General features: G+C 33.6%; 1 protein-coding gene across 1 annotated transcript in view; it reads left to right on the forward strand.

The window, feature by feature from the left end:
- Positions 1–26382, forward strand: part of LOC129219889 (xylosyl- and glucuronyltransferase LARGE1-like) — a 201123-nt gene that overhangs the window by 150657 nt on the left and 24084 nt on the right. Inside the window, exons 5-15 of the mRNA XM_054854200.1 lie at positions 4733–5046; positions 6549–6679; positions 7269–7352; positions 11531–11608; positions 13163–13294; positions 14287–14382; positions 15885–15914; positions 16635–16793; positions 18558–18659; positions 19063–19150; positions 26245–26369. Of these exons, the coding sequence (XP_054710175.1) occupies positions 4733–5046; positions 6549–6679; positions 7269–7352; positions 11531–11608; positions 13163–13294; positions 14287–14382; positions 15885–15914; positions 16635–16793; positions 18558–18659; positions 19063–19150; positions 26245–26369 (1339 nt within the window). The remainder of the gene's footprint in view (positions 1–4732; positions 5047–6548; positions 6680–7268; positions 7353–11530; positions 11609–13162; positions 13295–14286; positions 14383–15884; positions 15915–16634; positions 16794–18557; positions 18660–19062; positions 19151–26244; positions 26370–26382) is intronic.

Genomic DNA, 26382 nt, shown 5'->3' on the forward strand with positions numbered 1-26382 from the left:
CAAATTACAACCTAATATTCGAAAACTTTGTCGACTGGAAACTGGTTATCCTCCTATTGATGTTGTGAAAGTGACTGGTATAACATGCCAACTTCACCTAGATCTTAGATTACTTCAAATTTAGTTGTATTTAACTCTTTAATTTCTTGTGCTCCAAAAAGAATATGTTCAGTTATATGTTGTGCAATACGAGTATTAAATTGTGTTTCCAAAATTACATGTATGTTTATTTAATAACCAGCTTTAGTTATTCCCAACTATAGCATCAGTTTCAAATTTTGATTGTTCTCTTGTATTGCCCACGTATGGTTTTCTGTCTGGGGGGGGGGGGGGGGGCGTGAACTCACATCAGTGTTCATAGAGGGGGTTGTATTTCCTGAAAGGTTGAGAATCCGTACCCTAAACGATTGTAGTCGGGGGCACCTCGAATTTAAGCTTTTGGTAGGGCGGAGATTCTGAATAGAACTCCAAATTTTCTCGAATGATGATAATTTTTACTTCCTCTTACAAAAAAGAAAGTATTGTATTCGCGAAAAAAATTTCACCCAAAAATCGGCCTTAATTTCCATTTTGCTCACCCCCAAATGAATGTTGAGTGTTTTTTTTCAACCCGACCACACGTGGATATGAGCCTAGGAACGTACAGACACCCGAAATATCCATTTTGACGATCCCCGAGTTAATTACAACTCGGGGGGAGTTTTCTCGTGACGTCTGTATGTATGTGCGTATGTGTGTATGTATGTGGCATAACTCAAGAACGGAATGACATAGAAAGTTGAAATTTGGTACGTAGACTCCTAGTGGGGTCTAGTTGTGCACCTTCTTTTTTGGTTGCATTCGGGTGTTTCTAAAGGGGTCTTTTGCCCCTTTTTGGGGGGAAATCACTGTTAATTTCGATGTAAACTCACGTGGTGTTATAATTCAGCGGACACTTAGCGATATATCGCCAGTCTTTTGGTCGCCAACTTGGCGACAAATTTGGCGGGTTTTTTTTTTTTTTTTTTTTTTTTTTTTTTTTTTTTTTTTTTTTTTTTTTTTGTTTCAATTTGGCCACTGTTCGTGATATTAGAGAGTAAACTATTGAATCATATTAAAACTGCCAATAACGAGAAAATCACATTAAATTGGAGTGAAAGGAAGTCATGTGATGCACACATCAGCTCGTTCGAATGGGTTTCCTAATTTTGCCGAATGGAACTCATAATTTGCCGAAAATTCGTCTTTAGAAGCTCACAGTGACCTCCCATCGGAGCTCCCTTGATTTTTATCTCAACACACATTGCATCAGCGGAGATACAAAGTTTTTGAGAAATGCAGGAATTAGTTGCACTCGTTTTCAATCAAACACCGCCATCCCAAATTAGATTTCAATAAAGAAACACCCGAAACCACATTCCATTTTGGGTTCTCATTTCTATCAGAATACATGCCGTTTCCCTTTTAAAATGTCATTCTCGTGAATGGAAACTACTTTCATTCATAAGTGCTGAATTATTCATGATTCCATGAATAATGAACCAAAGCGTTACCTTCCATATTCTTTTCATGATGTCAAGTCTGTAAACATTTGGGGGTTTGCGGGAATAAATGCTCGACGCGAATTTGGGAAAGTGTTTTTATGTTTCTAAAGTATACCTTTCAAATTTAAAAACCTTTTCAGAACAGTTTTGACTGGTTTGGGAAAGTTTTAAAAGTCATTATTTTAAGGGGTTTTCTCCTTTGCATCCTTGCATTTTTAACCGGGAAAGTAAGACGAAGAACTTTTGTAAGAAGTCCTTACTAAAACCATAATTTAGTGAGATTTTAGTGATACTTCTTGCCACTATTCGAAATAACATCTTTTTAGCGATGTAGTGTTTGGAAGGTTTTTTACTAAACTCATGGAAAAGTGAAACTTTTTGATTATATATTGGTGCAAAAAAAAAAAAAAAAATCGAAAGATCGACTTCAAAAAGTAGGAATAATTTGTGAAACTGTTTCTAATGCGACTTTCAGCAGAAACTGATTGATTTCTTTGCCAAGCCTACTGAAGAGATGTATGTATTACAGTAGTTTACAAAAGTTGTGTAGGGTCACCCGGGGTAAAATGGGTATAAAAAACAGCATTTTTGATTTCAGTGACCCATAGCAGAAATATCATGAAATATAATTGTGTTTTTGTTCAATATTCAATACATTGTGTATCTTAGGTCTAATTTGGACATTCATTGTGTTAACTTTTTACTTTAAATTTAGTGTAAAGGGGTATACCTATTTTACCCCTGTGTATACCCAAATTACCCCGTGCTTCGGGGTAAAATGGGTATACACCGGGGTAAAATGGGTATATGCTGTTTAAAGTTGAACTGCACTAACTAATGGAGATTTTTTTTTTTTTTTTAATTGAGTATAATTGCATTGGAGGATAAAAACTTTAATCCAAAACAACCACAAAAAATATTTACAGAACCAAATTTATGAACAAAAGGTGCATTGGCAAAGACTTGCGTTTTGGCTGAGGTAGTATTTTTACAACTTTGTGATGCCTGCACAACATCAATGTTGTCTCTCTTGGGGAACACATAGGATAATTTGGCAGATGATTTTGTAGCAAACTTCTCAGTATATTCACCTTCAGCTGAGATTTCAGTGATTAAACCTTTGAATTCCACAAATTTAACAACGACCCTGTCGCCAATTGCTTGGATGAACAACTAGGAGAACCACTAATTTTCACTCCTACTTCATTAGTTATTTTATCAATTATTGTTAGAAGCTGATTGATTTCTTTGCCAAGGCTACTGAAGAGATGTATGTATTACAGTAGTTTACAAAAGTTGTGTTACAAAGTTGCTTAATTTTTCTGGAAAAATAATCTATTTGACCTTAAAAGATTCTAATTGGAAAATTATCGCTCTTTAGATGATGGGAGGGGGGGGGGGGAGACCTACATTTGGCGAATGCCAAAAGAAAGTTAAAACTTTGTTTTCCATCAGAATATTGCATTTATAAGTTTAAAATTGATTTAATAGCATCTTTAGCGAGTCTTTTCTTGGTTGTTGGCAACTACTGAGTTTCAAATTGTTCTTATAGTATTTTCGAAGACTAAATTGGATATGCTGTCAAATGACGACAAGATGAATTTTAAGGGTTAAAATATCACATTCTCACAAGGTTCAACGTGACCCTACTTTGAATCAGATTAATTTTGTTAACTATGTTGTTCCTCAATTCCTGTGTTGTTTTTCATCAATTTTATCCCAATAGATATTGTAATCCGAGTTCGCCGATGAAAATCAGTCGATATGTATCATAATATATATCACGATAGTTATTTTGCAAATATCATGATATTTAGATACTTTCCGTATTAATTTTTCCAACTACGGTATTTTCAATATAAAAATTATATTAATCTCGGTAATATTATTTGTTTGTTTATTATTAAAAATAACCAAAAAGTTATGTACTATATTTTTTATTGCATTAATGCACCATTAATGTAACAAAGTAATATAATACGTATTCCTTTTTTACTTTTAACTTTAATTTAAGTATATGTATTGTAATAATAATATATGAAAAAGTGATTTAAGAATGCAGTTTACTATTTCGAAGACTTTAGTTTGAGCTGATTGAAAACATTGGATATATATCAAAATATCTGTTTCGAAAACATCATGCTATTTTCGAACCTTGATTGTACACAGGGGCGGATCCAGAAATTTTTGTTAGGGGAGTCAGGTTTCAATGGCCAGCATTAAACCTCCTATGTGAAAAAATATTAGTGAAGCACGGTTTACCCATTCTCATTTGCTACGAAGCACGACCCCCCCCCCCCTCCACCTCCTCTAATTTTTTCCATGTATCATATTCCCTCTTTTCATCAAAAGTCAAGTTTTCTTAGGCAGACAGGCTAGTAACGTTACCGCAATGAACAAAAAATTCGAAATAGCAAAAGCTCTACAGACAAATCTAGTCAATCCTTTGAATTATGATGCCTTGAGAAGAAATACCTTACAGAACCAAGCAAATAAAAAGTTAACATTGACTCCATGAACTATCTTTTTAAATCTAAAAAAATGAGGTTTAATAATAACCTTGATAAAATTATTGTCACAGGGGGTCAGCTGACCCTTTGACCCTCCCCTAAATCCGCCCTTGATTGTACTAATACTATCCAAGTATGAGTGAGGCGGTGAAAAATAATGAGATGGTGTGTGAAAATCTCTATGTTTGACTAGTTATGACATTGTCGGATGTCATATACAAATACAAAAGTGACGACCAGCAACAGGCTATGGGCCCAGCTAGACTGGTCCTAGTCAATTTACAATCCCCAGTGAAGATCAATGACCCTCTTAAAACTATCTACTCCCTTGCTCATTACCACCTCTTCCGGTAAGCTATTCCAAGGTTCCACTACCCTACTATAATAATAATAATTTTTCCTAATATCCATGTTAGCCTGAGATTTAAATAGCTTAAAACAATGACCCCTTGTCCTGTTTTCAGTGCTAAACTTCAGCCCCGTAACATCTTTCATTTTAATAAATTTAAACAACTGAATCATGTCCCCTCGGTCTCTTCTTTGCTCAAGACTGTACATTTTTAGCTTTCTGAGCCTGGAATCATAGTCTGAGTGAGAAAGTCCATTTATTAGTCTTGTAGCTCGCCTTTGAACCCTTTCCAATACATTAATATCTTTCTTAAGATAAGGAGACCAAACATGTCATCTTCTTCTCGACAGTATTTCCCAGAATCACTTGCTCAGCGTGATGTCCGATGTCCAGCAGAATGATTCCCAGACGTCTGGTCCGAGAGAGGAGTCCGTCATGAGCCAAAAATCCATCATCTGTGCCCACCAGGAACCAGAGGTGCCCAAGTGTGAAGTGATCCACATCGCGATCGTCTGCGCTGGCTACAATTCGAGCCGTTCCGTCGTCACCCTCATCAAGAGCATTTTGTTCTACCGCAAGAATCCTTTGCATTTCCATTTTGTCGCTGATTCTGTGGCTCAGCTCATTCTGCAGACCCTCGTGTCTTCTTGGAATGTACCTGGAGGTAAATATTTTTCAGACATTTACCGTAATACTAACTGAGCTGGAGGTGGAAAACCTATAGAAGTTTTCCACCTTCAGCTCAGTTAGTCCTATGCCGGGCTGATGAGTGCTAATAAGCACGAAACTGCAGTCCTCGGCTGGAATTGACTGATCTGGCGGTGTATTTCGTGTATTTCTGCCTTAGCCCTGGCTATAGGGCGGTAACTTACTGAATTTACCGTAATGTTTAGTATTTAAGTGATATTAGATTGCTGTTCTTTATAACGAAAGTCGTCCTAAGTTTTTCAAGAAAGCCATAACGCCGTTCTTCAATTTTCTGCATTTGGGCAAGTTAGATTAATGTTATTTGCTGTTACGAAATTTCCATAATTTTTCTTAAAGCGAAGTTGGCGTTCTTCAGTTTTCTGCATTTGGGTACAATTAGATTGCTCTTTTATTCTTCGTTAAGAAATCTTCATAATATCATGAAAGTGAAGATGACGTTCTTCTTGAGGACAAAACATGTATCACTGTGATTCTTATTCGATCGAAAGAAAAAGAAAGGAAGAATATAATAACATAGATCAAAAGGGCTGAAGCTTAGAGGTGGAAGGTGAAGGGATTCAGGACGAAATTTCTCAGATTTTCTTTCTTAAAATAGACTTGGTGTCCCGTCTTAAGAATCGTCCAGTCCACAAAGACTGACGATGTTTGCATAGAAATGCCATTATTAATTACACAACCAATGAGAACCTACACTTCCATAATGCAAAAAAAGCTACGTTTTATTTTATTTTTTGCCAATGCAGTGCCAAAATGCTGTTGGGGCCGTGGTAGCCCGATCGGTAGAGTGTCGGATTCGGGGCCGGAGGGTCCTGGATTCGAACCTCGATGGTCAAAGACCCACCGTCGTCATTAAAGGGGACTGGGCGACGTTAAATATGCTCGTGGTCTCAATGTCCTCCAAGTGAAACGATACCTCTGGGGGTGCTAGGACCAGGTAGCTATTAGCTCCTGGACTAGTTCTAAATTCTCATAAACTGTTCGATCCGGTGATGGTGCTGCCATCTATCGGTATATAAAATAATAGAGGCAAGGCACTTAGTATGCAGTCCTCGACATAAATACAGTTGTAGTCAGTTGTGACTCTGAATAGGAATAGGAAAATACTGTCGTTGTAAGAAATTGAGAATTTTAGAAACTTTTTGGAACGATGGAAAATGTACGGAATGGACACAGTTATGTGGGCAGCGAGCTTCCCTGACCTTAAGTGTTTAGTCGTTCTTAGTTTGTCGCCAACATGAGCCACAGCAATGGGCTGACATGAATATTGAGTCATCTAGGTTTGGACATGCGAAAATGTAATTTTGCTTTATCGGTACATCATGTTTTACCCCTAAGCGTGCCCTTGTCTGGAAACATCTTAACTTTATTGTAATTATTTTTTATTTATATAAACTTTGGCTGCCGTGCTGTGCAAGTTATATTTTTGCGATTGAATATTTTAATACGATTATTTTGCAGTGGATGTGAGTTTTTATTTAGCTGACAATCTGCAGACCGAAGTTTCGTGGATTCCCAACAAGCATTATTCAGGAGTTTATGGTCTTATGAAACTAGTCCTTCCAAGGGCACTGCCAGATGCATTAGAAAAAGTAAGTTAATAATGACAGCTTCTGAAATGAAAAACATAAGATTTTTTAAATAAACTCTTCCTACTGAAAGAAAGGGTTGATTTTCTGTAACTGCAAAATACATATCAGCAATTTTCCTTAAAAACTTTTTTTCTCATGGTCGTATTCAACAGCCGATTTAAAATCTCCGACCGACTCCCTAACCGCTGGTTGAAATCTTCTGATTGGTTTAAGAATCGATTGAAATCTTCTGATTGGTTTAAGAATCGGTTGGTTGATTCCATAGGGTTTTTTGACACAAGAGCTAGATAGTTTACAGTACATTCTAGTTTTACCGATTCAACTGTAGCTACTAAAATAATCTTTAAATATGAATTAAGTCAAATTTTTGAACCAAGTATTATGCTTTACTATTGTAATTTTTAAAAAAATATGTAAGACCCTAACTTTATACTATTTATTGTGAACGAAAGAAACGTTATTTTACCAGTACAGGTTGTATTTTTTGTTATGAACTGGCATTTAAATGGTTGTATATTTTTAGACATGTCTAAGATTAAAAATTGGTTCCTAGAATATACACCAGATAATTATTATTTACTCTTTTTAGGTTATTGTTTTAGATACAGATGTTACATTTGCTACAGATATTGCTGAATTATGGAGAATTTTTCGGAAGTTATCATCCAAACAGGTAACCGAGGAAATCGTAATTATATTCTCTAAATTTTCTTTAGTTGGAGTTTTCACTCAAAAATAGACCTTAATTTCCATTTTACTCACCCCCGAATGAATGATGAGTTTTTTTTTCGACTCGACCACACATGCCTAAGAATGTATAGACGCCCGAAATATTCATTTTGACGTTTCCCGAGTTAATTACAACGAGTTTTCTCGTGAAATCTGTATGTACGTACGTATGTGCGTAAGTATGTCGCATAACTCAAGAACGGTATGTCCTAAAAGGTTGAAATTTGGTACGTAGACTCCTAGTGGGGTCTAGTTGTGCACCTCTCCTTTTGGTTGCATCCAGGTGTTTCTAAAGTGGTCTTTTGCACCTTTTTGAGGGGAAATCATTGTTAATTTCGATACAAACTCAAGTACTGTTATAATTTGGCGGACACTTGGCTATATATCGCCAGTCTTTTGGTCGCCAAGTTTTGACGCCAACTTGGCGACAAATTTGGCGATTTGTTTTATTTTTAGGTTTTTAAATCTGGTTTCAATTTGGCCACTGTTGGTGATATTTAAAGAGTTAACTATTGAATCACATTAAAATTGCAATAATGGAGAAATAACATAAAATTAGTGTAAAAGGAAGTCATGTGATGCACACACATCAGCTCGTTATGCATAACTTAAGAGAAAACTCGATGAGGGTATGTCAACCTAAGTCTAAGCAGCATTAGGTTATGCTGCATGTTTCAGACCATAATCGGAAAATATTTTGTTCAAGAAGTTGACTTTTTTGTATTGCATAGTATGAGTTGGCTGTAGCGGATTGCACATAAAATGATAAAATATATTTCTTGCTGTAAAGTTTTTAAAAACTGATTTTTGAAGAATATCTATCGGATTTATTGCTGATGCTTTATAATGCTTTTTAAAAACTTACTTTTGGAAAACGTCACGTTTTATTTTTATATCATGCTTTTAAATGGAGGGGTAACATTTTCTTAAATGGCTAAAATGGTGAGCAGCTTTTAAATAAAAACGAGTATAAATATTTGGTTAGATTTGATTTAAAAGTTCTTATTCAAAAACATGTATTATAATTTTTTTATGTTAGTTTTTTAATTACTTTTATACAATCATGGTAATCGTTTTAGAACCAACCATCGCCACAAAAAAAATTGCCCCCGTTTTTCAAAAACTTAATACTTTTACATTTTCAACATAAACGCATTTTTTTTGCCATCTGTGCAGAAATTTGGTTCATACACGTCCATCAGAAACTTAGCTCATAAACGTCCTGAATTATTTTACTATCCAATCGAAAAGTTTCTTCGAAATATACAGGATCCTATTTTAATCTTTCGTAAGCAGGTGTTTGATCCTTCTCCCCTCGCTCCCCATCTTCTACTTGCAGAAATCCATTTCATTGACCTGTTCATAAAAATAAACCTTTTTTTTTTTAATTATGAATGTTTGATTCAACTTTATGAAAGCTACATTAATGTTATCCCTATATACATGCCTACAATATTTTTTTTAATAACGTTTTTACTTTTTTTCTTTTCTCAAAAGGTAACCCTATTTCATTTCTCCTACTATATTTGTTAATTTCATGCTTGTATTTTATTAGTAATTTCCGGCACAAACGTCGCGACGTTTACGTGTTTACAAGTTAATTTTTCGGAAGTGCGGCCTTTCTACCGATGCGGCGTTTATGATTGACTTTTCTTTTTATCGCCCCGATTTTGGTCCAACTGTTATAACAGAACAATAACAAAATATATACTGACACATTTTGATATAATTATATATTATCTACTCATTAATTAAAAACTTTAATTGCAGTAAACTGCCGACTGTTCGGAAAGTGTGGGAGAAGCCAAATTTCCAATTCGCGAAATTTGAAATAGACACTTAAAGTAAAATGGAGCTCATTTTTCAAGGAAGGTAATTCAAAACCTTAAAAGGAATTTAAGGAAGTAAAAAATGATAAACCTGTATACATATTTAATGATGTTGGTACAGAATAAAAGCAACAAAATTCATAAAAACAAACCATTTTTTAAAAAATAGCGAAAACGAACTTATTTGTACAGAAATATGAATATTGTTTATTCTAGATTGCAAACATGGTTATAGAATTTCATTTTCTTTCTATTAAAAGTTTATTTGCAAAAAACAGCGGCAAAGAGGTCCCGGTTTTTCTCCAAGTATCGGAAATCGATTTAAACGCGGGCTTCCGCTTTTTTTTTTTTTTTCATAATTTTTGTTTAAAAGTTAGGGGATAGAGCGATAAGCAAGTACTGTAAATTCATTCCTTTTAATGTGTTCTTTAATGGGTATGTTCTACTCTGATTTATCATGGATGAGTTAATCATCGTTTTTAAGTGAGGCGTTTACGGTGATGCGGTTCCTTTTGAAAATGGTATATAGAATTCTATTTTAAAAAATCTATAGAAATACCTATATAGAGTCTTATAGAATTATGACCCAGTTTTCTATAGAATTTTATAGTGAAAACTCTAGAGATTTCTATAAAATTAGTTTTATAGAATTCTACATACTTCTTATAGACTGCTATAGCGGTTTTTTATATAGAATTCCATAGAAGTGTTCTATAGAAAATTGGGCCATAATTCTATAAAACTATATGCAGGTATTTTTATAGAGCCTCTATAGATCTTTAGAGCCTCATAAAACACAATCTCAATGCTTTACATAATCAATGTATATTTAAAAAAAAATTACCCCTAAAAAATAGGTGCAGAAATCACTTATCTTTATTCCAAAAATTACCCATTATTATTAGATAGAGATACTACATAAAAATGAACAATAGCTTACCATTTTGGAGTGCTATAAATTTAGAACCTTTATCAGTAAAAAAAATGGAAACACATTAGCTTTTGGTTCTTGCGACTTACAAATGCATTAATAATGCAAAAAACACTAGTAAATTAATGTGATTACTCAGTCATGAGCTTTATTTATTTACTAAAATCAAGTGTTATTTTCGATGCATAATGAAGTTCATTCTGGATTAAAAACTCAAATTTTCTTTCATAGCTACTATTTATAAATATATTCATTCCCATTTGGTTCAATACAATCAAATCCAACAAAACAACACTAAATTAATACATACTTTCCAACGAATTCGGCGATATGTTCAGCCATTTTCAGCACAACGCTTTGTGACGATCGCACGTGGAAAACGGACGATTCCATATTGGGGCAAAAAGGGAAAAACTGATATGGCGCTTGGCGCATGCACAAAGAGATAAAATATTGCTGGCAAGCTCCCGCAACAAAATACGGACACTACATCTTGGAATTTCGATTATTTTATTACTAAACAATGAGAAAAAAAGAATTATGATTCCTCACACACTTAAAATTAATTTCAATGTTTAGAAGTTTTATTACTACTATAAATAATTCAAACATTTTTAATAATAAATTGTTTTTTTACTTTTATGAGTATATTTTTTCATTAATTACGTTTGACTTTTTTCTTTGAACTATAACAAAATGCAACAGTATTATAATTAAAGATCATACTACAATCCACCCTCGTAATAAAAAAAAAAGACCTTAACAAATAATTAATTGTTAAAATAATTTTTCTTAAAATGAAAATAATTGATAACCTTTCCAAACTAGAAGTATTATATTAACACTAATGAAAGCTATAACTGTAAATAAAATGAACGAATTCTCATTTTTTACAGAATTCTACAGCAAGAGAAGTTTTATGATTAAATTCTATAGAATTGCATAGCATTAATTATCTATGGAAATTTTATGGTCAAATTCTATAGCAGTTTCTATAGAATTTTACAGAGCAAATTTTCTACAGAAACTTCCCAAGTTCTATGTTGATACCTATAGAATTATATAGAAATAATTTCTATAGAAACTTTCTTATAGACTTCTATATAACTTTCTTTAGAACTCGATAAGACTCTATCAACCATTTTTGTAAGGGGCGTTTTCGAGCATTTTAATTTTTTTGACACAATTTTTTGGTTTACACAGATTATGACAATGCGGCATTTCTTTATTTATTGCATTTGGGGGTTTTTTAGGATACTTCTTAATAGTTTTTGGCTCTCTATATTTCTCTCAAAGTTTATTCAGTTAAAAATTTTGTTAAAAGGTCTTGATAATGCATTCAAATTTATTCTATATTTTCAGGCAATAGGACTTGTTGAAAATCAAAGTGATTGGTATTTAGGAAAATTATGGAAGAACCATCGACCGTGGCCTGCATTGGTAAGTTGAATATTGTTTAGACATAAAATATTATACATTTCTCATTATGAACCTCAAAAGCTTCATCATTATTTTACTATCCTCTGCAAAATAATATATGATTTATTTTTTGCTTGTATTAAGTATTAATTATAAACTGTGAAGACTTTGTCAATTATCAACATGCATGATGTAAATAGACTGCTGCTTGCCAATTCTCAATCGAGATTCAATTTTTTACAGCCGAACAGTGCTAGAAAGTTGTTTTTCACTTGAAATAACACTTTCTTTCAAACAGTGCTAGAAAAAAAAGTATCTAAAAATATAACATAAAGCGGTAAATTTTGTAATTAAACAAATGAAACTTTTCCATCATGAGTAAAATAAAGCTTCATATTGTTCTAAATTGTTGAGCAATTATTTAAATTGAAAAGTTTCTTTTAATCGTGGAATGGAAAACTTCCAAAACAGTTGTCAGTGAGGAAAATTATCTTTTTAAGATGCATGTATGGGAATTAAAATTGGCTACATGAAAACACTGGATTGATGGATATAATCAGTGGTTTCAAATAAAAATATACAAATACAATTGTGAGGCCCAGCAAGAGGCTCTGGGCCCAACTGGGCTGGATCTAAGTCAGTTTAATTCTGGAAGGATTACTGCTCGAAGGTGGTCTCGGAACCCAGGACAGTTTGTTCTCGAGCCTTCCCAAAACTGGTCACAGAAGTGCTTGGCTCTTCTGACCCCCCCCCCCCCCTTCTCCATCATTTCATCATTTTTTTTCATCAATCCGTACTCTGTGCCAACTGAGGTATTAAAAATGTAGTCTTGAGCAAAGAAGAGACCGAGGGGACATGATTCAGTTGTTTAAATTTATTAAAATGAAAGATGTTACGGGGCTGAAGTTTAGCACTGAAAACAGGACAAGGGGTCATTGTTTTAAGCTATTTAAATCTCAGGCTAACATGGATGTTAGGAAAAATTATTATTTTAGCAGGGTAGTGGAACCTTGGAACAGTTTACCGGAAGAGGTGGTAATGAGCAAGGGAGTAGATAGTTTTGAGAGGGCCATTGATCTTCATTGGGGATTGTAAATTGACTAGGAACCAGTCTAGCTGGGTCCAGAGCCTGTTGCTGGTCGTCACTTTTGTATTTGTATAAGTATTATATGAATATATTAAAGTTATATTGTTCATTAATTTTTTTTAAACTGAATTATGGGGCATTCCACGGTATTTTTGACATTTATGTAGAGTCCGTAACGTGACCTTTTTTTGCCATAACTTTTTAATTTACTGTTTGATTAGCATATTATTTTATTTTGATCTTTTCCTACCAACACACCAGCTCAAATTAAAATAATTTGCAAATCAAACGGTAAATTAAAAAGTTATGGCAAAAAAAGGTCACGTTACAGACTCTACATAATGTCAAAAATACCGTGGAATGCCCCTTATTCTTTTCTTTTATAAATAGAGCTGCAAAATAATAATTCCCTTTATGTACTCAATTGCTGGATTTCGATCTTCCGTCCTCTGAATTGTTAACTTATCTTTCCTCTTGTTCCAAATCAGGGCCGTGGTTTCAACACTGGGGTCATTCTGCTTCATTTGAGAAAACTGAGGGAGTATTCTTGGATGCAAATGTGGCGACTCATTGCAGAGAAGGAACTGCTCAGCATGCTGTCTACTTCCTTGGCTGATCAAGTATTGCCATTTTAAAACTGATTGTTGTCTTCATATTTAATAATTTAAATAGTCTGAAATACACTATATTTTAATGTCAAAAGTCCATAAATGTTATCAATTTATGTGGTTGTAACCATAATGACAACCTTGGACAATATCAGACGCACAGATGTTCACTCAATTAACTGTATAACTATTTCATTATGAATGACCATCAAACATTAATACTTCCACGCACAGAAATAATAAGATAAGTACATATATATACAAATTATAATAACAGCATGAGCATAAGTCCCCAAGTTCTTAAAGCGCTAAATACAGTTCATTTGAATTTGCATGTTTGGAGGCAATTGTATTACTCCCATGCATGTGTGACTTACGTTTTAAACAAAATTGTATTTTTTTTTCCTTCACACTAAACACTAAAGTCAGACCAGCAGTGTTTCAGAATTTCTACTGCATTCAGTTGTTTTGAAGGGAACAATAATTTCTTCTCTGAGAAAAAAAAAGAGCGGGAATATAAAGGTTGGTATACCATGCCTGAAATGTTTCTGTTAAGCTTTCAGAGTCGACTGTAATAAGCTTACTTAGCATGCTTAAGTAACATACATCATTATTCAACATTTGCCAGAGAATTTTGTGTATCTAATTGATATTGTCACCTATAAGATAAAAATCCATTGTTGGTATAGTGTAGACAACACTTTGTTTGCCCACACATTTATGCTAGTTCATTATTTTTCATTCGAATTGGATCTCATGAGTGTGAAATCAATTAAGAAATTAAATGGCTAAATGAACGAATGTGTTTATTGCCTTATTAAAACCGATGAGGGAAAAATAGCTTACCATTATCAATGAAATGTTACTGAAGCTATAAGCATCAAAAAATGCTGTACTTTTTCTTTTGCCCTTTAATTGGAAAGTTTTCATCCTGTTAAATGTTTCATTTGGTGCACATGGTAGAGTGTGAATGATATAAAAAAAAAATTTTTTTTTGTTTTCAGGATATCTTCAATGCTGTACTTAAGCAGCATCCCTACCTCATATATAAACTTCCTTGCCAATGGAATGTACAACTCAGTGATAATACACTCAGTGAGGTAAAGCTTTTTCTATTCTCTCTCTCTCTGTCAATTTGATTGATTTACTGTATTATTTTTTTTTTAAATCAAACTGAAGCATAAGTAGTTCAACTTTTTTAGAGTTTTCAATGGTTCCTACTAGACCTTAGAAAGGCAGAGATATTTTTTAAGAAGTAATGTTGAAAAAAAAAAACATGAGACATTTTGTACTGCTGTGTTGTTAAAGATTACTGTCCAACCACGGATTGCATGGAATTTTCAAACGTCCAGATAAGACGAATCTATGTGAATAAGGGGGAAAAGTAAAAATTTGATGCGCATATTCTGCTCATTCGAATGAGACTCTGCTTCTGCAAAAGTTGACATCGGTAAAAAATAATAGATTCGACGATTTCTGGCATTAAAACGGATGTTTTTTTTTCCATACAATCCATGGTCAGACAATAATCAAATGATCACAATATTTTTGTAAAACTTTTTTTTTTCCTTCGAATAACATTATTGTGTTAAAATATTATTTTTAGTTTTTGTTTTTATGGTTGTACAAGTACATTTTTTTTTAGAGTTCCCTCAATTACTTTTACTGGCAACATTTTTGCCTGTTTATTTTTCTCAGCCTTCTCATTGGTGAATCAATTTTAAAATTTGACCCTTACATTTCTGTCTTATAATATCCTTGCGTTCTTTACACACACTTTCCATGTTTCTATCATAATGACTCATAGTGCTTCAAATTTTTGAGGAACATTCAGAAGATACATGGGTATTAATTTCAAATATGAGGTAGGAGGATTATACTAATATGCTCCTTTTTAGCTATTATCTCTTATGTGTACAATTTATGTGACTATGACCAATTAATGAAATATTCAGAACTTTATTTCAACCTGGACAAACATTTAATGAACAAATTCTCATTTTTTTACAGAATTCTACAGCAAGAGAAGTTTTATGATTAAATTCTATAGAATTGCATAGAATTATGTATAGAAATTTTATGGGCAAATTTTATAGCAGTTTCTATGGAATTTTACAGAACAACTTCTCTATAGAAACTTCATTCCCAAGCTCTATATTGATACCCATAGAATTATATAGAAATAATTTCTACAGAAACTTTCTTATAGACTTCTATATAACTTTCTATAGAACTCTATAAGGCTCTATCAACCATTTTCGTAAGGGGCATTTTCGATCATTTTAATTTTTTTTTTTTTTTTTTTTTTTTTTTGACACATTTTATTTGGGTTTAAAACGATTATTACAATGCGGCATTTCTTCATTTATTGCATTTGGGGATTTTTAGCATACTTCTTAATAGTTTTTGGCTCTCTATATTTCTTCCAAAGTTTATTGAGTTAAAACTTTTATAGTTAAATTTGTTTTTTATCAATGATTTATTTAATTTTGCTCGATTTTTATTTTGATTTATTTAAATTTAACAGCAGTTTCACTTGCTGTTTTAAATACTACATTGAATTAGCTATGCTTAACTTATGATTGTTTTTTGTCTCTTCCAGCTCTGTTATACAGAAGTCCAAGATTTAAAAGTGAGTTGCTTATGTATTGACATTATGAACTTTCATTTTGTGTTCAAGAAACTACTCCATGTTTGTTTACTTTCCTTTTATGTTCGGTTTTTTAGTTTTATTCCTTTTTTTTGTGAGTGGTTACACCAATTATTGTTTACGTACATGTTGTAATGCATCACATTTTTTATTTTTAACTGAATAAAACCAAAATGTCTAATCTGAAGCTTGTTTAGTTGATTATAAAAAATACAAGTGCTTTAGCTCCAAAAAAGTAATCATAATTTTGTACTTTATAAAGTAAAAAAAAAAATCTTAAGGAAAGATTTCATGAAAGCCAATTTGCTTTCTTTTTTCAGTCAAAGTTCTTTTTTGTTGTTTCATAATTCTTGAAAAAAATAGGAAAAATATTAAATGCAATTGAAACAGGTGCTATTGTATCTATTTTGTAGCTTCTATCAAAGTTATATGCCACGATTAGTTACAGCTTTCAAGTATTTTTTTTTTTTTTTTTTTACAAATGATTTTCAATTGTGTGAATTTTTTTAACTTTCATGATTTGATCTGAACTCTGCTAAAATTTATTGCAAAATGAAACACTTAGGATTTTTTTTTAAAGGAAATTCATTTTAAAAATAAAATCATGCATAGTTGTTTGATTAGAGTACGATATTTGTGGAATAGGAGTGATTATAAAGTAAGTTAATTACATTGATTGAATGTCTTTTATTTATGTTTCAGGTTATTCATTGGAATTCACCTAAGAAGTTAAAAGTGAAAAATAAGCACGTTGAATTTTTTAGAAATTTGTATTTGACTTTTCTAGAGTATGATGGAAATTTATTACGTAGAGAATTGATTGGCTGCAATAACAGTAAAGTCACGCATGTCCAAGAAGCGGTACGTTTTACTTCTAAGTCGAGATTTTTATGGCTCTCTTACACAAAGTGACAATTGTTTTAATATTAATGATAGTTAAAGACTACATCGTTGTCTTTGATTTGGTAATTTTATTATTTGAAGCTTAGATTGCAAAGCCACCATATTTCTGTGTATTTAGCAAACACGTTCATGAAACTATAGTTGGGGCTCACGTAACCTGGGCATTGTCGTAATGCTGTGATTAGGATCTGCATAGCCTTCACAATGCTGCCATGTTACCGTATTTTCCTGCGTATAATCCGCGGATTATCTGCTAAAAAAGGCAAAATTTATTATCTGTGATTTTTTTTTTCCCCTTTTAACACCAACGTAGGATTCACCAATCGAGATCGTATGCCGACTGAATGTTTATTTTATGAAGCATGCATGTTCTTCTTTCCTGCCTGCCTGTATGTTAATTATTTTACGTTGCTTGAATGTTCCTCTTGGCGATTCAGATCATGTAAAATAAGCAAGATTACAGTGAAATAGGTAGCCACATTTGCACAAGATTAGACCATTTGCTCCTTTGTCTTTTGACTCTTTGTTTTTCAAGTAATTAGCGTACTATAATCAAGATTTCAAGAAGAAATCATTATATTTTAGATTATATTTCAGACTAATTTTGATTATGTCTTCGAAGTACTTACTTTTTCACGTTTTTAGTTTAGTTGCTTAATGGTATGTTAAATTCAAACTTTATCTTTTTACATCGTATTATCTGCAGATTATACGACGCTTTTTTCTCTTCAGGCCAATTTTAGGACCTGCGGATTATAGGCCGCCCGCGAATAATACGCAGGAAAATACGGTAGGTTTCTCCCAACTGTAGTTAAAAATACTTTTATGCGTTAAATGCACATTATATTGAAGCCTAAGTATAATTAAACCTTCAATAATGTTATGAACTACAAATAACATAATTTGGCTCCCTTGAAACTATTTACCATATTAAACTAATAAGTTTAGAACTTGGGCAATTTTTCAAATGCAATATCATTTGTATCATAGATCCACGAGTCCATGCCAGGGGATCTGCAGTGCTGTCCAGCTAAAACGTTAAAAAAGTAATTGAGATTGAAGGACGAGTAACAATATTTTAATTCAAAAAGAAAGCCAATTTATAAGGAATAAAAAAGTTCTTGCTTAAGTACATGCAGGACACAGCAGCTTCTCCCCCCCCCCCCACCCCGGAACTCTCGGAAGTACGCACACTACACATTATAATTTCTAAATTTACAAGCACCATGTTTGTATTTTTAATAACAGTGTTTTTTTCCTTGTATTTTCACTATATATTTGTCAATTTTAACCAATCAAATGCAATGTGTAAAATCATAAAATTGTATTTTCTCATGATCAATATTAACTACAAGAATTTAAAAAACGATTATCTGTGCATTGTTATTAACATTAAAAATATTTTCTATCTGGGGGGAGGGGACTTTTCAGTTTCAATGTGATAATGATCAATTTTAATGTGAGAAACTTCTTTTTATCTATGAAAATTGTCTTTTCTCTTTTTTTGCATCAAAATTTATAATAGTTTTTTTTTTTTTTAGTTTGAAATTGAAGAGTAACCATTTTGCTCCAAAAAAAATTTCATTTTTTTTTTATCTTTTTGTTTTTAAAGTTGTATTTCTATGCCTCACAGTTTGCCAACACTTTTGCAACTACAACCCACTGCAGATGCAATTTTTTCATTCCTTCTATTATAATGGAAAGTTGTTTCTCTCTTTTCAGTTGAATGCTATAGATGAAGATGATTCTTGTTATGAGTTTAGAAGGGCTCGAGTGGTCAAGCATCGCACACATTTGTACTACATTGAATATGATTACGAGCCTGTAAGCTTTTTTCTGATATAATATGGATAAGTATATATTGGATAAGGATTTTTTCTGTTTTGTGAATTACTGAAGTTCATTTCAATCAAAATTTCTGTTTTTCTTGCAAATTTACAAAAAAAAAAAAAAACAGCTGGGGGAATTAAATGTTTCTAAATTTGTTACATTTTCTATGCTACAGCTAAATGTTAAAATGAGGGGTCATTGAGCACTGTCTTAAAATTTGAGTAAGAAGCTAAAACTTTTACAGCATAATACTATATGTAAGTCTAAAAAATAGGGCGTGTCCTGGACTCAAGCTGAAAAAAAGTTTTTTTTGAGCCACCCTAATGTATATGTATAACTGTATAGGTATTTTACAAAATTTTATATTATTTACAGAATTTATTTTATGTTTTTCCAGTCTCCAGAGGGGAACGATGTAACTTTGGTTGCTCAGTTATCAATGGATCGTCTTCAAATGGTGGAAGCTCTTTGCAAGCATTGGGAAGGTAATAGAGCATTGCAATATGTACATCATTATTCACTGGATGTATTTATATGAGCTTGCGTGATTTTCATTTTTCTTTCATTCTTTTTAAAATGGGTTGTTATTGAGCATTCTACTACCGGTAAAGTTGATGAAATGAATGAAGTTTTTCTCCTTACCAAGTCATAGACAAAAAAAAAAGTACAGTCGTCCCTCGCTACTTCGCGCTTTGACTTTCGCGGCTTCACTACATCCCGGTTTTTTCTCTTTTTTTTTCAAATATATAATTAGCTTTTTTTATGCGCTTGTGTAAACTGTTCCCTACATAAGAATAACAAAGTATGTCTTTTAAGTAAGGTAAGCTCTTCTGAGGGCTGTAGTTGTACTAGTTGAGGGAGTGGCGGTATAAAATCGTCGAAATAAGAGTTGGGAATCGCTATCTTATTTTAATCGTTAAACACTAACTGAAAAGTATAAATCATTGTATTATTGCATCTGTAATTGTAAATGGTGTTCAACAATGAACTAGATTTTTATGTTATATATGTAATACCTTAAATGAGGATAAATGTAGAGGAAGAATGGGGACACATACGTTCAGTAACTGGCATTTAATTCATCATCGAACAAGTTGAGCTATTTTCATAGTAGTAGTGTGTACGAACTGCATGTGTGTTTGTAGTTCATTTCCCAATAATTAACGATGTGATATCTACTACGTCTAACATATCTCATTTTCTCATATTTTGTGCAATTTTTTAAGTAATGCAAATGTAATGGTGGCTATGTTTCATGTCTAGGGGGCTCTACCTATGTTATATAATCTTATTTAAATTGTCTTAAGTTTTATGCGCTCCAATTAGGAAAACATATGGTTTATAAATATAGAATCCTACTTCGCGGAAATTCAGTTATCAGGGTAAAGACTGGAACAAATTAACCGCGATAAACGAGGGCTGACTGTAATCTCTATTATCTATAAAATTATTCTATTCTATAAAATCTATGACATTGCCATGGACAAAGCCCCATTTACTCATTTAATTTTCTTTTTTTTTTTTTTTTTTTTGGTATTTTTTATTTTTTTGAATAATCTCATTATACTTGTTTTTGCTCTGTTCAGTGATTTTGCCTAATGCATCACTCGTTGCAGTGTTTCTAGTTTTATACCTATCTTTTCATAAACACAGCATGTCCAAAAAAGCTCTTTATCATTCTAAATATTACTAATAAAAATAGAAACTGTTGAAATGAAGTGCAATTTGCTGCAAAAGGATGAAGAAATCTAAAAAAATTTTTACAGTACCTTCAATGTAACTGTATGTAAGTTCCTCGTTTGTTACCCAAAAATGTCCGCAGTCTACTTGATTTTCCTCCAATCTTTAACATTTATACAAATACAAATGTGACGATCAGCAACAGGCTCTGGGCCCAGCTAGGCTGGTCCTAGTCAATTAATTAGTCCTCAATGAAGATCAATGGTCCTCTTAAGGCTATCCACCCCATTGCTCATTACTGCCTCTTCTGGTAAGCTATTCCAAGTACCCACAACCGTACTAAAGTAGTAGTTTTTCCTAATTTCCAAGTTAGCCAGAGATTTAAATAGCTTAAAACAATGACCCCCCTTGTCCTGTTTTCAGTGCTAAACTTCAGCCCCGTAACATCTTTCATTTTAATAAATTTAAACAACTGAATCATGTCCCCTCGGTCTCTTCTTTGCTCAAGACTGTACATTTTTAGCCTTCTAAGTCTGGTATCATAACCTAAATCTGAAAGTCCCCTTACTAATCTAGTTACCCTTCTTTGAACCCTTTCCAATACAAAAATATCTTTCTTCAGATAAGGCGACCAAAACTGAACAGCGTACTCCAAATGAGGTCTTACTAAACTCCTATATAAAGGCAGAAGAACCTTCTTAGATTTGTTTGAAATAGATCTATTGATAAACCCAAGCATTTTGTTGGCTTTTGTAGTCTTGAAATAAGAAGCAACAGAGTTGACAAATTAGTTATATTAAGTAATTAAGCAAGTTACATTAAGATTAATATACATACTACACGAGAAAAAGTGCACACATCATAGTAAACACACCACACGCGATACAGATACAAAGTTGAGTAGTAGCTGAACTACTTACTTACAGTTAATACTGCTACAGTTAAAGTTATAGAATTGCAGATATATATTTTTACAATAACACTTCCCCTAAATTGATATCTGCAATACAAAAAAAGAGGGGGGGGAGGCTCTCTTTCAAGTCTATATCATGGATCAAGTCTATTTCACACATGCCAATCATTTGGCGGAGTCTCTGGAATGTAGTTTTTGGTAGAGGTTTAGTAAAAATGTCAGCAGCTTGAGAATTACTCTCGCAATGTTGAACATCTAACTGCCCATTCTGATACTTCTCACGAATAAATTTGTAGCGGACATCTATGTGCTTAGTACGACTGTGGAATTCAGGGTTCTTGACTAGTCGTATAGCACTTTCATTGTCCACCTGCAACACAGGAACACTTATCAAAGGACAAATATCCTGGAAAAGTCTCTGTAGCCACACTACTTCCTTTGAAGTCTCACTGGCTGAAATAAATTCTGCCTCTGTAGTTGAGAGCGATACACAAGTCTGTCTCTTGCTGGCCCAGGTAATGGCTCCTCCAGCAAACTTGAAGACCATCCCTGATGTAGATCTTCTGGTTGATGTATCACCAGCATAATCAGCATCACTATATGCTTCCAATTGCTTGCAGATATAATTTGGCTTATACAAGATACCATATTTTGAAGTGCCTCGAAGATACTTCAAAACTTTCTTCACTAAACACCAATGCATTTTGGAAGGTTTGTCTAAAACTTGAGATAGAACACTAACAGAATAAGCAATATCTGATCTAGTTACCATACATAAATATATTAAACTGCCAACTGCTCTTCTGTATGGTACCCCTTCATCAAGCTTTTCAGAAGGTTCAGATAACAAACTTTTGTCAATGGGGATACAAACAGGATTGGCTGAAGACATAGTAAAACTATCCAAGATCTTTTTGCAATAATTTTCTTGGTGAATGAAAATAGAACCATCATCTAAATATTTAATTTGCATGCCCAAAAAGTATGTAGCTGGTTCAACTTTAACATTAAATTCTTTTGTAAGTTTTTTAAGAAATATTTCCAACTGATTTTTATTTTTCACAGCAACAATTCAATCATCCACATATAAGATCAAAAACAAAGTCTTATCTTTATTTACAAATAAGCCAGGATCACTGTCCATCTGCTTGAGATCACAATTCTGAAGAAAATCTTTAAACTTTTGATTCCAGCATCTGGGAGCTTGCTTTAAGCCATATAGGCTTTTTATTAATTTGCAAACACGCCCACTTCCATCATCAAATCCATGAGGTTGCTTCATATAGATCTCTTCATGCAGGTCTCCATATAGAAAGGCACTTTTCACGTCAAACTGAGCAAGCTTCAAACGTTCACTAGCAGCCACACTAATAATAGATCTGATAGTGTCCCAACGAACCACTGGACTGAATGTTTCCTGATAATCAATACCAGCTTTTTGGGAGAATCCTTTAACAACCAGTCTTGCTTTGAACCGCTCTATTTCGTCTTCAGAATTTCTTTTTATTTTGTAAACCCAACGATTTTCTATAGCTTTTCTTCCTTTCGGTAGATCAACAAGTTCCCACGTTCCACTCTCAGTGAGAGAGTTCATTTCTTCTTCCATAGCAGCCTTCCAATTTTCAGCATTACTTGAGTTTACTGCCTCATGAAGAGATGTTGGTTCATCTTCAGCTAGCATAACATATCCATCAAATTTTGTTGGTTTTCGCAACTGGGATCTATCTCTTAGAGTAGTATATCTATTCTCATCTTCAGTTGTAGCAGCTTCCCCTACATCATTACTAACTCCATCTTCAGTAGGAACAGGAACATCTTCTGTAGATTGTAGAGGCGAAAGAGTTTCTTGGTAGATGTTGTCAGCCACTTTTTCTGTTTTAAAAACCACATCTCTGGACAAAACCACATCATTTTTCTCAGGAATCCAAACTCTGTACCCATCTCTATTACCACAATAACCAACTAAGTAGCCTTTCAATGCTTTCTTGTCAAATTTCTTCCTTCTGACTTTTGGAACATGAACAAAACATTCAGTACCAAATATTTTGAGATGGTCAACTGGTGGTACTTTCTTATACCATAGTTCAAAGGGAGATTTTCCTTCTTCTGATGAGGGACCTGTTCGATTGAGTACATAGGCTGCTGTATTCACTGCCTCACCCCAAAGTTTTTCTGGCAATTCTGTGGCATGGATCATTGATCGAGCTGCTTCAACTAGAATTCTATTTTCCCTCTCTATTGCTCCGTTTTGCTCGGGTGTATATGGCATAGACATTCGATGATGCAGCCCTGCTTTTTGCACAATTTGATGAACTTCAGAGTTATTAAATTCCCTTCCTCCATCAGTTAACAATTCTTTCATCATATAACCTGCTGTCTTCATTTCTGCCATAAAGATGCCCAACATATCTTTGACTTGAGACTTTTCTTTCATTAAGTAAACAGTTCTGTACTTAGAATAATCATCTTTGAATGCTACATAGTACCTATTACCTCCAAGAGATTTTTCTGGCATTGGACCACAGACATCAGCATGAATAAGATGACCAGGACTAGTTGGGCGATCTTGACGAGAGCCAAAACTAAGTCTATGCATTTTACCATACATGCAGGCATCACAAAATTCACCATCAAGCTTTACTTCAATACCCTTTCTCTTCAAAAATTTTTGAACATGGCGTTTGTTTTGATGGCTTAGGCGTTCATGCCACAGTTGAAGACTGTCATTGTCAACAACAACACATGCCAAATCAGGAACAACTCTCATAAGAAGTTTGTAAACACTGTTATATCTAATACCAACAGCAACAGTTTCACCAGTTAAAGTTCTAAACTCACGTACTTTGCTATCTGCATATTCATGAAGGCCATTATCCAAAGCAGCACCAGATGAAAAAAGATTTTGATCACATTCAGGTACATGCCAAACTTTAGTAAGAAGACCAGGTATCCATTTACCACGTATTAACATTTCAATTTTAATTTCACCAATACCTTTGGCAAACATGGATCTTCCATCTCCTAATCTTAATGGCTTTGGAGTATCAAACTGTTTGTATGAAGAAAGCCAGTCCAATTTCGAAGAAATATGGTGCGAGGCTCCTGAATCAATGAGCCAATAATCTTGATTGTTTTGATTTGCAACAGTCATAAAGACCTGTCCAGATTTTGAAGATTCCTTTTTCTCATTATTCTGCAATTTCCACTTGTTGCAGTTCTTTTTCATGTGACCAGCGAGACCACAGAAAAAACATTTAAATTTCTTGTTTTTGGCTTCATTATGATTTGAATAAGTCTTATCAGGAGTTTTCTTGGCATGTGAGGGCTTTGCTACAAAGGCAACATTCTTGTTCTCAACAGGATGTAACTCTTCCAATCTTTGTTCGTGCAAACGAAGTCTTTCAGTAAGACTCGAAATTGTTCTTTCACTGCCTGGAACAGATTCCCATGCATTCCTAAACTCCAAATATTCATTAGGTAAAGTATTTAAAATTCTATTTAACAGCATCGACTTGGGAAGTTCAACTTTCTCACCTTTTAACTCTTCCTGTAACTCCTGCCAGATTTTCTGCAACTTAGATACATGAGTTGCAATACTGTCACAAGGATCTTTGGAGTAGTTGAACAACTGAGAGACAGAAGATCGAGTCGCCGTTCATTCTTTTGCTCATACACAGAGTGGAGAACATCCCACATGTCTTTTCCAGTTTTATATGTTAAAATATGTTGCTTTGGCTCAGATCTTAGACTGCAACCAATAACGTAGCGAGCAATCGCATCTGCCTCATTAAAGGATTTTAAAGAAGCTGCATGCGCTTTTCTTTCTGCTTTGGTAGCTTCCGTAGCTAGCGCTTCCGGTTTGACCATTTCACCTAAGACAATTGGCATTGCTTTCTGCACTGTTAAATGCAATTCTACATCGAATTTCCAGCTAGCCCAATTGCTTTCACCTTCTAACTTCTCAATTGAATTCATCTTATCCATACTGGAGATAATAAATCAATTTCAAAAACACACGTGTGATTCACTGTAGAAGTTAGGCCTTACGAACGATCACCGGCGCTAAGTCAACAGTTTCTAAACTTGCATTAACAACTCTGCACGATGGATGCTTGCTGGGCCCATAACCACTTGAAATAAGAAGCAACGGAGTTGACAAATTAGCTATATTAAGTAATTAAGCAAGTTACATTAAGATTAATATACATACTACACGAGAAAAAGTGCACACATCATAGTAAACACACCACACGCGATACAGATACAAAGTTGAGTAGTAGCTGAACTACTTACTTACAGTTAATACTGCTACAGTTAAAGTTATAGAATTGCAGATACATATTTTTACAATAACAGTATGACCCAGAGGCTTGCTAATTGTATGATTGTCTTCAAAATGAATGTACCAGAAACAATTGGGGAAAAAACTTTTGGATTTTTAAAATTCTTTTACAGCAAACTGCACATAATGCGATATCATTTGGTGAATGCAGTATAACTTTGATTTAAGATACCTGATTTAACGATTTCCTCAATCCAATGATTCATTTCACTGGTCCGAGTTTGAGTGCATTGAACATCTATGCACCTCGATTTAACGATATCCTTGATTTAACAATAACTTTTCCCAGTCTCTTGACAACTGTTAAATTGAGGTTATATTGTTTTAGGGCATTGGTGAAATTAGAGCTATCCACATTCTGGTTTTTATTCAAAAGGGCACACTATCTCATTTTCATACAAAACAACACAGAACCAAAATAAAAATGGCGATTTCTCTTCTTTTTTTTTTTGCATAAAAATTTCTTACTTTTGGACATAATTTGTTACACCTTTGTGCTCAATCCTATATCCATAAAATACAGTTAAACTACTTTGCTCTTAGCCTATTTGTTGTTTTCACCTCCCTTATGATAAATAAATCATATATGTAATATAAAACCATGTCAATATTATATTCATACCGTCAAGTTTACTCTCTTTCAGGTCCAATTAGTCTAGCTCTGTATATGTCGGATTCAGAAGTGCAGCAGTTTTTGAGCTACACACTTACCTCAGAAATTCTCAGCAGCAGGAAAAATCTTGGATATCACATTGTATACCGAGATGGGGTAAGAAGCCCCT

The sequence above is a fragment of the Uloborus diversus genome, chromosome 4, assembly GCF_026930045.1.
Source record: "Uloborus diversus isolate 005 chromosome 4, Udiv.v.3.1, whole genome shotgun sequence".
NCBI lineage: Eukaryota > Metazoa > Arthropoda > Arachnida > Araneae > Uloboridae > Uloborus > Uloborus diversus.